The following is a 16,266-nucleotide window of genomic DNA, read 5'->3' on the forward strand; positions in this document are numbered from 1 at the left end:
TTCAAAAGTCAGATTCAGAATCAAAACTCAGATTAAAAAATATGCACAAAAGTTATTTCATCTTATCTTGAATCAATACTCTATCCTGCAGAAAATATTCTAACCTAATAATTATAGCATCACAGAAAATAAATTTGATTATGTCTCCATTCTAAACTTGAACAAAACTCTGAAAGTTAAGGAATTATATTTAAATTACTATCAGAACTTGAGCTAGTTTTCTTTCGTTGGTAAATATCTATCTCACTCATTACTATATCAATACATGTCTAATGTAGAAAATTTAGACATAAAATTTACAAAATATCAGACAATAAAAATCACCTAAAAATCACCTGCAATTTACCACTACTCTTGACATTTTGGCATAATGTCTCAAAACCTTTTTCTCTATGTAGAAGAACATATATTAGTTTTATAAATATAGCCTCATATTATACATAAATCTTTCTAGTCCAACTCTCATAATTCTCCATTTAAAATTTGATATTTTTCATTTCAGTAAAAATTTAGAAATGAGAAGAGTTAAGTAGTGTTTTCAAATTACCATCTCCAACTGAATTCCAAAACCTTAATGTCCATTTACTCTTTACTAATCCTGCTTTGCTTATTTTTCTTAATATTCTCTCTAAATCGATAAGTTGTATACTTTAAGTGAATTAATAAATACATAGTGTGCCAGAAAGATCACTTGGTTTATAAGTAGAAAAACAGAACTTGAATCCAGCTTGCAAAACTGAGTATCTCTGAGATCTTGGGAAAAATATTTAAATTATGAGTTATAGTTCTTGCAGTTTTATAGTGGAGATAATACAAACTATAGAATTTCAAGAAGATTAAATGCAGTAGCACAATACATAGAAAACTCTCAATATTTTTTCCTTGCTTCTCTGAATTATTCGACTCTTATGAGGTTTTGATGATTGCTGTTCCCTTTATGCATCATACGCTGCCCCCTTTCACATTTTCCAAGTCAGGATTTTTCACCTTCTCAATCATCTTAGTTGATTCCAAAGTGATCTATTTTTAACTAACAATGAAGCTATGTTACCTATCGAAGAGACCAGAAATAAAACTAAGCTCCAGCCATCTACAATATGAAGTGAATAGTATAGAAATAAAAATTTATTTTCTTCAGAATTTCAACTCGTTCCATGAGCCTTTTGGCAAAAGCTGGCATTAAGGAGATAACATTGATGAACTTTTAATTTTCATTATAAATTTATTATTGTGAACTCACAATGTAAAATACACATTTAACATAGAGCTCAGTGACTCTAAAGGGAGTAGAGAGGAATACAAACATTCAGTGGATCCTTTTGAGAATATTCCTAGTTTTTCTTATACCATACACATGATTGTGCTTACACTTAAAAAATTGCACACAAAGCTCAGGAATGTTAAAGAATCCAGGTTATGAACCCATGTAGTAGAAAGACCCGAAAGGTTAAGAAATTTACATGGTGAGAACTCTTACCTTGGACTGAGGTCTGGGGGTCCAGCACTATTCGAAGTGGAAAGCTGCAATTTCAAGTTCTTCTCTTTCCTTTTGCCATGGCTAGGGAGGTCAGTCTCCTGCTTGGTTTTGGGGGAATTTGAACTGGAGACTCTGATAGGTGAATGGAATGGCACAGTTCCTGAGGCCAACTGCTTTAAGCTTAAGCCTAGGTAGCTTTTATTGCTTCCAATCTTCTTGCTGCGTGAAGAGGAGGATCCCCTTGTGTAGATGGGAGAGAGGGAGGCTGTCTCCTCTTCCTCTCCCTCCTCCTCCTCTTCCTCATCTTCTACAATGGATGGGAGCCTCTTGTTGATGCTGCCATTTCCCTTGGGCTCTGACTAAAATAGTGGATAAAGTGGATTAGTACACATGGAAAAGACTTTCTTAAAGGGCATATCATTCATCCTGCAGGACTCACTGAACAAAGTCAAATTCCTTAGGGACATACTACTCATTGGAATTGAAATCTGCAAAGTTTGCTATAATTTATTTCAGGTGTTAAAAAGTTGCCCCATTTCTGAGCCCTAGGTTTACCCTCTCTGCTTTCCTGGTTTTATCGCCCCCTCCCCAATTTTCTTTGTCTCTTAAACTGTCCTGGTGGGGAGTTGTGTGAAAGGTGTATTTTACTAAGTTTGCACGTAGATTTTAATCCTGTAGTCACTTGTATATGAGGATATGCTGGTAGGAATAAAGATGTTTTTGATTTTTTTTTTTTTGGTGTTTTTGATTTTAATGGAGGTTCTTGGGCTTTGTTATTTCAATCACAAGTTCTTTAGTGGAATTTTACATGGAGATCAACCATCAAAATTATATTTTCCTTGGGAATAAAAATCTTTGCTACTTGGGATCACATGGATAGAAAAAAAATCAGAAGTGTCCTCATCTATTCTGTTTCCTGCTCTCCTTATTCTCATAAGTTGTGAACAAGAAATGGAACAAACTACCTGGTCTGCTCCCTTTAAAGAACTTGAGGAAAGAAGGAAAAATAGTCTTGCCAAAACCTATCCTAGGATCACTGGACTCTTGACTAGGGTCATTCAAATTTATAGGCTAGGAATAATAATGAGAGAAGATAGGAAAAGACAACTGGGATGCTGGTGGAGATATAGGGCAGAGATGGCAGCAAAAGCTAACCTAGTGGCTCTAAACAGAGTCACTATTATAGTGAATATATACAATGTACAATATATACACAATAATGGTTACATATATTTTAGTGACCATTTATTATAGTCACTAGGTTTGCAGCTCTGAACAGAGCCACTAATTTAGGTTTTTGTAATAGTTTCTTGCTCTGCCCCAGACATAACTTTTCTGAGCATCTTCAGAAGTCAATTCATTCCAAAAGGTCAATTCATTTTTATGTGCTTTAGTTTCTTTTGAAAATGTAATCACTTATACCTGCTTACAAATATTTCTAATAAAATAAAATTAAAAACTGAAAATCTCTAAGGTTATTTAAATCTTATGAGCTGTTATGGTTATGACTTCAATGAACAGTTTGTTCATTGGGGTATTTGAGTTTTTTCTATATCTAAAATAGTTGTAATGACAGATGCAGCAAACAACAGTAGTGACTTAGAGGCAATAGACCATTCAGTTTAGGATATAGTTACTAAGTGAAATGATTGGTTTATTCATGAAACTTTTTTTGGTAGTTTAATCTAAATGGTACAAAATTTCTAGATATTTCTAGATGAGTCCCATTTCCAACTAGATACAAGATTTAATTAATGGTAAAGGCGTAAGTTTTTTCTTGGATAGTCTTGGTGTTGCTTTTGTTTGTTTCCCACAGCATTTAACAATCTGTTTTAACAAAAATTGGACCCACATGTAATTACAGAAGAACATTTGTGTACTAGCATGGTGGAATTGAAAAATTAGCTTACCCAGCTAAAGACACAACAGGGCAAACTTACCAAAGAAATGAAAAACACTGAGTACATTCTCTCATTAGGCAACTATTTGCATTTCTATTGATAATTTCATCATTCCTTTGTTTTAAAAGTCTCCACAGGCTCTAGTAGAATCATTTGACTAATGATCTATCAAATGTCTGTACTTCTACAAATTTGTTTATATTTCATACTTCTATTTTGTCAAGGAGAGTTGGTGCCTTGGACAAGTTACTTAGAAACTGAGTCTTGCAATCAGGGCAGCAGACATTCCTTATACTAAGAATTAATTATCTTACCTACCATCATTGCAGACAGGACTAAACTTTATTAGATTATTAGATACCCAGCTCCACATCAGCCTCTATGTAGGAGTACCAGTTATTTGCTTCGGGTCATCTATATAACAACACTTGCTTCCTTTGTGTAGCTGGATTCACGTGTTGCACACTGCTATTAAACCCAACCACAGATTTCTTTCTTCTCATTTGACTTATCCCTTATTCTCTTAGCAAATGCTTTCTTGAGGGCAATGAGATTTTTATGCTCGTAGCTAAAGGACTCTTAAATTTGGTTCATGACATTTTGCTGGAATAGCCACTTTAAACTTACAAATGACTAGACAAACCTATCTTGATTGGAGAGGAAGCAGAATAAAATCTTGATATTGAATGCGGGGAGTTTTAGTTACAGAGTTCTAGAAGTTCTTTCTAATCATAAGCAACTTGCTAGTTGTACACTTGGGCAATACAGTTACTAAAAATCTGTTTCTTCACTGGTAAATTAAGAATAATGTGAGGAAAATATTAGATATCAAATAATAGAAATTAAGTACTTATCAAAGAAAAAGTACTTATCAAAGTACTTATACAAAGGAAAAGTTGAATAAACACTTGTCCGTGCAATGATTATGTTCATGAAGAGGTTGAAAGAAAAATTTATATCAGGGCAGGTGCTGGTTACTTCTTTTCATTAAATCTTCTCTCCTTTCTATTAGTAGAACTATTAGCAATGCACCAAAACTATTAGCAATGCACCCTGCCCAAAGATAGTCTTTCCCAGCTTCCCTTCCTATTTTAATTTGGCCATGAGGCTACATTCTGGAATGATGGCATAAAAGCAAATTGGCTTTGAGAAATTTTTAGAAAGGTTACTAGAAATAAGGGAACTTCTATTCCCCTCTTTCATATTTCTTTGACTTCCAGTATCAAACATTGATAAAATAGATGGATTTCAGCAACCATCTTGGAGAATGAAGAGATCTTGAAGAAAACAGCCATATGTTGAGACTGATAAAACAGAAATAAGAAATTCAGGGATCCTAATGGACCCACTGGAGTAGCTATATTTCTTTTCTCAACTTGTCCAAGAGACAGAAATAAACATCTATTGTCTTGAAACCCTTGTTCTTCTGGTGATTTTAACATTGCAAATGAACATCAGCCTAAATTATGCAAAAGAACTTACTTTTGAAAATTAAGGATTTGTATGATTGGGAGGGATTCTCATCTTTGCAATTCTATGAAAGGGTGAAAAATAAATAAACAAATAAACAAACAAAACCCCTCCAATGTCAAATTTCTTAACATGCATGAGGGAATATAAAAGGTCTGGGTGAAAGTTGGTGCTTTTGTGAGGAAAGACTGTCTGGTGAGAAGAACTGAAACAGAAAGACCATTGTGTTTTGATGAGGGATTTTGTACAGATGAAAGAGAAAATTCAACTAAATTCAAAGAGAAGTGTGGTTGCAAGCAGTAAAAGCCTTAGGAGCTTTTAAGAAGTTTATTGATATAATATTAAAAGTAAACTGTTTGCCTCTCACCACACCATCTTTAGTAAATTATCAATGTCTTTGTCACATTGCTATGGTTTAGATATGAGTCCCCTAAAAGTTCATATTTGAGACAATGCAGAAATATTCAGAGGTGAAATGATTAGACTATAAAACTGTAACCTGATCAGTGGATTGATAATTGATAATCTGAATGGATTAACAGATGGTAACTATAGGTAGATAGGGTGTGACAGGAAGAAGTAGGTCACTGGGGGTGTGCCTATGGGGTTTATATTTTGTCCCTGGTGATGAGCAGATCAATCTCTCTCTCCCTCTCTCTCTCCTTCCTCGGTGTCATGAATTGAGGGTCTTTCCTCTGTTAAACTCTTCTGCCATGATATTCTTCCTCATCTTGGGTTCAGAGTTGTGAAGACCTTCAACAATGGGCTGAACTTCTGAAACCATGAGTTAAAATAAACTTTTCCTTCTTTAAGCTGTTCTTATTGGATGTATTGGTCACAGTGGTCCAGAGCTGAGTAAAATACAAATTGGTACCTGGAAGTGGGATTGTTTATATGGCTAACCTATGTGTTTTGGAAGCATTTGGAACTGGTTTGTAGAAGGAATTTTTTTTTTTTTTTTTTTTTTTGGTGCTGGGGATCGAACCCAGGGCCTTATGCTTACAAGGCAAGCACTCTACCAACTGAGCTATCTCCCCAGGCCCTAGAAGGAATTTTTGAAAAATTGGAGAAGCCTATAATGCAGTGCTTAATGGGTGATTCTGGTGGGAGCTCAGGAGACTAGAGAGCCAACAGGACTGTAGACAGTAAAGACTGGGTTCATGAGGTTTCAGAGGAGAAGAAGGATCTATTTGAAATTGGACTAGAGGCCATGCCATCTGTGTTACATTCTGGAAAAAAAAGTTGTCTAGATTTTTCCAGGTCCTGAGATTTTCTGTGTGGCTGAATTTAAAGGTGATGGACAAATTAATATGGTGGAGGAAATTTTGAGGCAGCACAGTATTTAGGTAGTGGCATGGGTTTTGCTGGCAGTTTTTAGCTGAGTTTACTGTGATATTCAGAAACAGAAAACAGAAAGGAAAGATTTAAAACTTTCAATTTGGCCAGAAGAGTGTCAAATAGAGGCCAAAATAGGTGTGACTATGAAGGAGATTAGAGCCAGAAAAGTACTTTACAAAGAGACAATAGGAAAGATGGCTTGAGGGCATCTCAAGAGTTGGCAAGACCATATCCATCACAGGATCAAGAGTATAAGAGTAAAAATTCCTTTGAGAAGAGATCATGGGGGCATCCTGCTTATATAGGGGAACCTTCAATATTGTTTCACTATGTTCATCTACTCAGGCACTCAGGCTGCTGTCCCAGGAGGCTTGGCTACTGCTTGAGATGGCAGTACTTTGTATTATCTATATGGTGTTGATTTTGCAGGAATGCAGGATTCTGTAGTTTGGGGTCATGGAAACTTCCACCAAGATTTCAAAGGAAGACTCAGGAGTCCAAAGTGTAGCAGGGTCAGAAACCCTGTAGGTATCTCCTGAGAGGGCAATACACTGAGATGTGAGAAGGAAATCAAAGCTGTGGTGGATAGCCCTGAGATTAAGAGATGCTAGTGATGTGGAACATCTGCAGAGGAAATCTGCAGAATACAAGCCAAGAGAGAGGCCATATGGGCTACAACCAGCAAGGTCATAGGGGTAGAGCTACACAAACCCTTTAGAGGGAATAATTATGATGTCATGTACCCCAGATGCTGGATGTGGAGCTACAGAACTTATTTTCCAAGCTGAATTTTGGTTTTGCTTTGGTTTCATCCTTTCTTTCAATGCCTCTATTTATCCCCTTTTGAATGGAAATGTTTACACTGTACCACTATTATTATATAAATGTAATTTGCTTTTGATCTTTACAGGGGGTCCACAGCTAGGAGTTTGCCTTGAGTCTCAGATGAGATTTTGGACTTGGACTTTTGGGTAATGCTGAGATTAACTGTTAAGACTGTGGCAAATCTTGAAAATGGACTAAACATATTTTGCATTGTGAGATGGGCATGAACTTTTGGAGGCCAAGGGAAGAATGTTATGGTTTGGATATGAAGGGTCCCCTCAAAGATTGTGTGTGAGACAGTGCAGAATTTTCAGAGGTAAAATACTTAAAATATGAGAGCTGTAACTTAATCAGTAGGTTAGTAATGTTAGTGGATTAATGGGTGGTAACTGTAGTGAGGTATGACTGGGGAAAGTAGATCACTGGGAGTGTGTCTTTGGGGCTTATAATTTGTCCATGGTGAGCAGAGCTCTCTGTGCTTCCTGGCTGTCATGAACTGAGAAGGTTTACTCTACCAAGTCCTTCTGCCATGATGCTCTTCCTCACCTTGGACCCATAGCAATGGAGCCAGCTAACTACAAACTGAACTTCTGAAACTGAAGCAAAATAAACTTTTCCTCCTCTAAGTTGTTCCTGCTGGGTATATTGGTCACAGAGGCCAAAACTGACTAAAATAAATGTGTAATTGAATCTATCTGTGTGCCATGAGTTTATGTGTATGTGTGTGTGTAGGTAGTAGAGTTGCTGGTTTCTACTTCAAGGAAGGCATAAAGCAAGAAAAGTTGCTGTCTATTATGGTTTAGATATGAGATGTCCCCCAAAAGCTCATGTGTGAGACAATGCAAAAGAGTTTAGAGGTGAAATGGTTGGGTTATGAGAGTCTTAACTGAATCAATGAATTAATCCCCTGGTGGGGATTAAATAAGTGGTAACTGATGGCAGGTAGGGTATGGTTTGAGGAGGTAGGTCACTGGGGACATGGCTTAGGGGTACATATATTTTTCCTGGGGGTTGAGTCTCTCTGCTTTTTTAAGACCATGTCCTGACCTGCTTTACTCTACCACACCATTCTGCCATGATGTTCTGCCTCACCTTGGGTCAATCATTTATGAACTAAGACCTCTGAAACAGTGAGCCCCCAAATAAACTTTTCCTTCTTAGAATTGTTCTTGTTAGGTCTTTTGGTCACAGTGGTGAAAAACCTGACAAGAACACTGTCATAAGGTTATTGGTAATAAAAACGTCTGGTTAATAAATCAGACAAATTGCTGTTTAAAAAATTTTCTAAGCAAGTAGAGGGTACTTAAAATTGGGACTATTTTAAGAGTTCACATATATCAAAAAACATATTTCCAGACCATTTCTGAACCATATTTTTAATATTGTGGATACTTACAAGAAAAACTTGACTGCCAATTTTAAATGAAAGGAAAGTACTTATAAAAATCAACACCTCAGGACTTTGTTATTCCTGTTAAGTTTTGATAATAAACAACTTTGTAACAATACAAATTATTTCCACAGAGATATGAGTTTAAATACTTCTTTATCCTTTCTTCTCTGAAAAGTCAGCCACCACATCTCTTATTGGGAAGTGGATTAGGGAAAGTAAAAAGTAAATACATAAAATCCTGAAGGGAAAGGAAGATATGCTTGAAATCCTCCAAAGTTTGGATAAATATTTTTCTCTTCAGCAAAAGCCATACCTGTGAGACTGTAGATTTGTTCGATAATCTTGATATCACCTGAAAGAACAAACACAAGTTTTAACAATCATTTCAGCCTCTCCTGGTGGTTTTGGATGGAATACAAGGTAGGAGCCAGTGGAGAGAGGAATCTTTAGGGAGTGTAATGTTTGTGGTTGGTTGTGGAGCTGCTCATGTAGGCTAAAGAGGAGAAAAGGCCATCTGAAAAGTGCTGAAAACATCTCCCCTACCCCACGCTCTAGGACCTGAACTGACCAGTGTGCATAATGAAAAAAAGAGCAGCAAGCTAAATGTCTACCACAGGACACACTCTCCATCTCATGCTTCTGTTTCCCTCCTCTGGTTTTCCATCTCCTGTTCCTCTTCCCTATTCTTATGCTAAGTTTTTTCATACTGTGGATCCTTTTCTTATTTAATCTCGTTATTTCTATTTATCCACCTCCCGCTCTTGCTTGAATTCTGGTGGGAGGATGATATCTCCTTCCTGCTACATTTGTTTCCCTCGCTACGATGTACCTTGTGGACCAGGATTAAGTTTACTAGGCATCCTAATCCCTTATTTAATTGAATCCAAGATCCCCTTGGCTGCAAAAAATGAAAAAAAAAAAAAAACAAAAACAAATGTTGTCCATCAATTGTGACATGTCATCAACTGGAAGACAGACAGTTTTCAATTTCAAAGATGATAAAATGTGTGAGGAGAAATTAAATATTAATAAGTACTTTAGAATACTTAAGTTTTGATCTCAGGACACATCTTTTATTAAATCGAACTATGGTATTGGGGAAGGCTGTATGAAAAACATGTACCTTCCATGATGTACAGAGAAGCTCTGGAAATTTAACATGTCCTGGAAATATGCTTCTGGTATCATCCACATTATTTTTTTGCTTAATTATACTTCTTTCACTTTAATGTGGTTGTAGATGCTATAAATTTGCATAATTTTATTCACATCTGAAAAAAATGCACTTGAAAATGATCTGCCTAGTAAGCCAGACATATTTGGTAATTCTGTCACTGTCTCATCATTTTTTCTCCTAGATGATTAGGATAATAGATCTGTTATTATTTATACAAATGCTGCCATCATTATTGCTGTGCAAATATACGTTTCATCAATGTTTAATTTTATCAAAGCAGTCAACCCATTCTACATCTGTTTAGTTGCCTAAATATGCATTAATCAGAAGCATTTTAGACATAAGTTTTGTAATAATTCCCTAAATGGTGACAAATAAAACAGCTGAATAATTAAAAACGTGAAAAATTAAACAAAATTATGATGCTCTTGTTACTGTGGTAGACATGAAAATGTGTTTCACAAAGCATTTCAGTTACAGCTTAGACTAGAGGAAGAGCATCACAGTGGAATTCAGGAAGCCTGAATACCTTTAGGTCATAGAAGTCTGTAGAGGATGAGAGAGAGATGGTGACCTTAGCGTTTTCTGATCTGGGTATGCCCTCAGTTTCCTGGCTTACTAGTGGTATATATTCTGTCAAGTTGCTGAGCCTCAAGTCATTTTACCATCTCTGTTTACTCAAACATATATGTGCACATGAATCATACAGGGATCTTATGAAATGTAGCTTTTTATACAGGTGTCTGGGGTAGGGTCCCAGATGATCAATTTCTGGTGAGTTCCCAGGTAGTCCTTGTGGCTGCTGGCCACAAGGTAAAAGTTGAATAGCAAGATCTCACAGCCAACATCACAGTTATTTATCATCCTATTACCTATCAATTAGTTAAATATTCATCATGTGATAGGCACCCTGATAAATGTTTCTCATGTATTATGTCCATTAATTCTCATGGCAATTCCATGAGATAGGTATTTTTAATTTCCATTTTGTCAAAGAGTCCTAGACGGAGTTAAATGACTTGCTTATGGTTGCAAGAATAAGAGTAGGAAAATGAACACAGGTTGTCTGTTAAAAGGATTAAATGCAATCATATATTTTAAAGTGATTGGCATTCACTATACTTTTATTCCTCTTGCTTTTTGGTGCCTTCAATGACCTAAGGTCACCCTATCTTGTTTTTACCAAACCCATTGATGGTCAAGAATCAAGCAGAATCAAGGATAGTTCATACATGCACACACACACACACACACACACACACACACACACATACACACACATTATATGTGCTATACATATATTATATATATGATTAACAATTTCCCTGTGCTGTGATAGATTCTCTAAATAAATAATTTTATTTACATGTGTTATCAATCACTTATGTTTAAAAAGAGTACCATGATACACTCATTCTAATAACTAACACTTCATGATGATACAGATTTGCAAAATGTAGCAAATATTAGTTTAATGGAAATCCAGGATTTTAAAGCTAGATTGACCCTAGAGTGTCTGCCACAATAGTTTTCACAGCTAGGAGATAAAAGAATGTCTAGAGAAGCTTTCTTTAAAAAGTCAGTTTCTAAGCCAGGCATGGTGAGTCATGTCTGTAATCCCAGCTATTTAGGAGGGTTGGAAGTTTGAGACCATCAGGGGCAATTTAGCATGACTCTGCCTGAAAATAAGAAGTAAGAAGGGTTAAGGATGTAACTTAGTAGTAAAGTATCCCTGAACTTAATCTCCAGTACAAAAATAAATAAATAAATAAATACATAAAAGTCAGATTCCAGCATGCTAACTCCAAGTGAGTCCCCTTCAATTGGTAGTGACTGGGATCCAGTGATCCAGAGTTTGCCAGGGTCTCCAGGTCAGGTGTGAAACCAGAGATTTAGTCCTACTCCTTAACTTTCGAGATGTGGAATCTGCAGCCCAGAGAGATGAGGTGACTTGCAAACTTCAGTCACCAAGTTAGTAGCAGAACTGCTACTGGAATTTCTGACTCCCATGCCTTAACAGAACCTCAAGTTTTCTTAGGTATACCCTGCATTAGTTAATGCTGTTACTTGGGCTAAATGACAAAATACCTGCTGTACTGTGCAATTTAATATGCTGTAGGGTTTGATGATGGCCATAAACAACCCCCCCCCCAAACTCCTTACAATAGGCCACTCGAGGAATGCTTTAACCTTTTAGGATGCACAGATTATGAAAATCTGATGCCTTATGGACATCTCTCCAGGAAAATAATACATCATTAAATCTTTGGATGTAAAATATTTACTAGCTCCATTTTCTTTTTTTCCCCTTTTTCCATATTTTTATAGGTGCATTATAATTGTGCATAATAGTGGGATTCATTGTTATACATTCACACATGTACACAATATAACAATATAAATTTGGTTAATATCATTCTCAAGTATTTCTTCTTTCTCTCCTCCCTCCTCCTGGTTCTTTTCCTCTTACAGATCTCTCTCACCTTTCTTTTCCATTTTCCTCTCTAGTTTTTACATATGAGAGAAAACAAAATTTTCGATTTTCTGGAGTTTAGTTTATTTTGCTTCACATGATGGTCTTAAGTTCCATCCATTTTCCTGCAAATGACATAATTTCATTTTTCTTTATAGCTGAATAAAACTCTATTGTGTATATACCATATATATAATATATATATATATATATATATATATATATATATATATATATTTTAAATCTCTTTATTCACTGACAGACCCCTAGCCTAGTTCCATAGTTTGGCTATTGTGAATTGTGCTGTATAAACTTGGGTATGCATATATCACTATTGTGTCATGACTTTTATTCTTTAGGCTGTGGTATAGCTGTGACCCCATTTTCTTGTTCCAGAGGACTGGAAAGTTCTCAAAGTTTTGGGAAGGACTATCCTGTTAAATTTTGAATCAATTCAATTTTGAATCTTTCTTTTTTTTTTTTCTTTTTTTTTTATTGTAAACAAATGGGATACATGTTTCTCTGTCTGTACATGGCATAAAGGCATACCATTTGTGTAATCATAAATTTACATAGGGTAATGTTGTTTGATTCATTCTGCCATTTTTTCCCTTCCCCCCCTCCCCTCCCACCCTTCCCCTCCATCTATACAGTCCTTCCTTCCTCCATTCCTGCCCCCCTCCCTAAACCCAACTCCGACCCCAACACTAACCCTTCCCACCCCCCATTATGTGTCATCATCCACTTATTAGCGATATCATTCTTCCTTTGGTTTTTTGAGATTGGCTTATCTCACTTAGCATGATATTCTCCAGTTTCATCCATTTGCCTGCAAATGCCATAATTTTATCATTCTTTATGGCTGAGTACTATTCCATTGTATATATATACCACATTTTCTTTATCCATTCATCAATTGAAGGACATCTAGGTTGGTTCCACAATCTGGCTATTGTGAACTGAGCAGCTATGAACATTGATGTGGCTGTATCTCTGTAATATGCTGATTTTAAGTCCTTTGGGTATAGGCCAAGGAGTGGGATAGCTGGGTCAAATGGTGTTTCCATTCCAAGTTTTCTAAGGAATCTCCACACTGCTTTCTTGAATCTTTCTTACATGAAAGTTTTATGCCTTTTAGACAATAGAAAGGACGTTTTGTTATCTCTAATAAAGATATTTTTTTTTTAAAGGCCTAGAGTTATAAAGGCTGGGGAAATAAAAAGTAACTAAGGGATGGAGGTCATTGCAACAAAGTCTTGAGAAACATAGAGAAGGTTTAGGGTTTTTCCACTTGGACCCTAGGATTTAACCCTTGTCAGGAGGTTACAAAGTTATGATGAATAGAGACTTTCTAACCTTAATACATACATTCTCAGCTATGGTCAGTTGGTTTCAGAAGTTTCCACAATAACTTTTCTTCTTTTCTCCCTTTCCCCCATCCCTCTCACCTAAATTGCTCTCTTACTCTGTGAGTCCAGGGGGAATTGAGAAGGAGGACTATTAAATTAACATGCAAAATCAGAGGAAAATATTATCTTGTATTCATACTGTCTGCAACAGAAAAGCAAAACGAATTTACAAAATTTTATTTTTCCAACTGTGAAGAGTTTGAAAAACTACTGAACTTGAATTGCAATTGGAAATCAAACATACTAAACACATTAATGTAATTTCAGATATAAAGTGCCATAAAATTCTTTAATATTATCCTTATTTTACTGAATTAAGACATTTCTAAAAGAGTTTTTTAAAAAATTATTTCAAGCACTTTTTAAAAATTAATAGTCCCCTCTGTCTACCTGGGGTAATATATTTCTCTCTGGCCACAAAGAAAATGAGAAGATTGTTTTACTATCTCTAGAACAGAAATCAAATGTCTTTCTTTTTACGGTGGAAATGCTCCAAAGACTTGCTATGTCAACTTCAGAGATAATTTTTATGAAGATGAGAAGTCTTTGACTTTTGTGAGAGAAAAGAGAATAGAGATTAAAAAAAAAAAAAAAAACTGTACATGCTGACCTATTTTCCTTTCCATAAATTAACTCTTTTGCATGAGTTCCATGGTTCTTGTGCAGTTTCTTGACAAAGCTGGCAGGTACCTGAGTTTCACCAGGCCAGCCCAGAGTTTGTGCTCATGGCATGCAGGGTGGCTAGTTTTTTTTTTTTTTATTTCCCACTCTGTTATTTTGGATCAGAGAACAACACAAGTTCCATGCCTGGTTATTTTTGGAGTCTGGGAGCTTTTGAAGTGCTTGTACCAAGTGGTCTGTTGTTGTTCACTGAATACCTACTATGTGGCTACATAGGTGTTAGGCTGTCATGTTTGTGTGTGTGTGCATGCAGGACCTGTGTGTTGGGTAGTGGGAATCTTTTGGGAGTGCAAAATCTTTTGGAAGTGCAATATTTAAACTTGGCTATTTAATTTGTCCTGAAATTCTTACATTCCTCAATAGTCAACTTCCCTGTATTTAGAATTTCCACCAATCCTTTTTTGTTGTGAAGAGAACTCTTTGATTTCTTTCCTCTATTTCCTTTATCCATGAAATGTCCCTGAATTCTGACAGATGGTATTCCAATATGGGGCTCAGTCTTCATGGGATGCTAATGCTTCACCTTTAGAGGGGACTTGAGTGGCTTTTCAGTAGTGGTGAGGCATAGTCAGTAACCCTTCCTTACTTTCAAGTTCCTTTCAAGAGACTGAGTTATAAATTTGACTATTATCAAGAAGGAAGGAAGCAAATCTTAAAGGAAGTCACACCATGAACCTATGAATTCTAAAGTATAAGTTAATGAGCCAGTAGCCCAAGGAAGGTAGGAATCCATGCTTAGCTTACTTTGTACATAGGTCAAAATTTATAAGTTCTTGTATGAATCTATAAATTTCCTTTCAATTCTGGAATCTCATGTAACACTAAAGTGGTCTGGCAGGAATATTATTTGCAGTTGAATGATCAACTGGGAAATAAGATGTGTGTTACAAGGTTCTTTCTAAGTGCCTCATTGTCTTTCTGCTTCATTAATAATGACCTGTGGGTTAAGTCACAAAGCAGATTGAAAGAACAAGCATCCTCATTCAGAAATAGATCATTCCATATTTTATCATATTCCTTGGATGTTAGCATAACTGGTACTGATAGTTGTTTGGGATAAAGAGAATATGAGTGAAGCATACTCAAATAACTCCGTAAGTCATATGGTTAAAACATCCCGTTACAAAACCATAAATAATTGTCACATAATAGAGGCAAGTAGCAAATAAGACTCATTTTCATCTCTGATCCACTTTTTCCTCTTACAGACTGAAGTAGAAGTACCAGCTAGTAGTAAAGGACACCGATGGGCAGGTGGCAGATGGGAAGAGAAATGGAAACTTCCATAGAAAGGATAGGCTGTGAATAGGGGAGTATTAATTTTCAATTAAACAAGTGTGGTATTTCTAGCTAATCGGAAGAAGAGACTTTTGATGCTGATCTGAATCCTAAATGGGTAACAGGGTTTCTTAGCCTGTTGTGTAACTTAGAAACAGAAATGAGATTTTAATGAAAGATCTGATGATTTTGACATCTCCCAATTTCATCCTGAGCCTTGAGGTCAAGACAAACTATTAAGAAGTACAGAAGAATTCTCTTCCTCTAGGTAAATACTATCACTTCTGATGTAGAAAGCATGAGCCAAGTAATTAAGTCCATAATTTAGGGCTTTATTGATTACTAGTGCTTGAGAGTCAGCTACAGAGCCCACATGGTAGGAAGCACCATAGAAACTCATTATCACTCTGTTTTATGGTAAAATTTCTGTGCTGGGGATGGGGCCCATTTGGAGATAGGATGACTTAGTGGTTAAAAGTTGGAATATTCCCAGTCCTGTCAATTATTAGTTGAGTAGAACTGGAAAGTATGTTAATTATGTCAGAGTAGGTAATGCTGAGGTAACAATTATTCTTTAAATATTAGTGGTTTAATGCAAAAAACCTTTTATTTCTCAGTCATTTAAAGTTTGATGTATACTAAACAATTCTCCTCCAAGAAGTGATTGGGACCTAGGCTGCTTCTATTTTGTGGTTCTGCCACAGGAAGACCTCAGAATTGTCCTGGCATCATCCAACTGACAACTCAGTGCAGAGAATGGACCAGGCACACTGGGTGCAAGCCCAGCCCAGAGTGACACATCACTTCTTACATTGCAGTGATAAGAAGCCATCTCACAGTCATT

General features: G+C 36.2%; 1 protein-coding gene across 2 annotated transcripts in view; it reads right to left on the reverse strand.

The window, feature by feature from the left end:
- Kcnh8 (potassium voltage-gated channel subfamily H member 8) overlaps nt 1-16,266 on the reverse strand; it is a 360,225-nt gene that overhangs the window by 29,412 nt on the left and 314,547 nt on the right. For both annotated transcript variants that reach the window (XM_047531744.1, XM_047531743.1), the window contains 2 exons: nt 8,718-8,756; nt 1,478-1,836 (listed from right to left, as the gene is read on the reverse strand). In XM_047531744.1, the coding sequence (XP_047387700.1) occupies nt 1,478-1,836; nt 8,718-8,756 (398 nt within the window). The remainder of the gene's footprint in view (nt 1-1,477; nt 1,837-8,717; nt 8,757-16,266) is intronic.

The sequence above is a fragment of the Sciurus carolinensis genome, chromosome 17, assembly GCF_902686445.1.
Source record: "Sciurus carolinensis chromosome 17, mSciCar1.2, whole genome shotgun sequence".
NCBI lineage: Eukaryota > Metazoa > Chordata > Mammalia > Rodentia > Sciuridae > Sciurus > Sciurus carolinensis.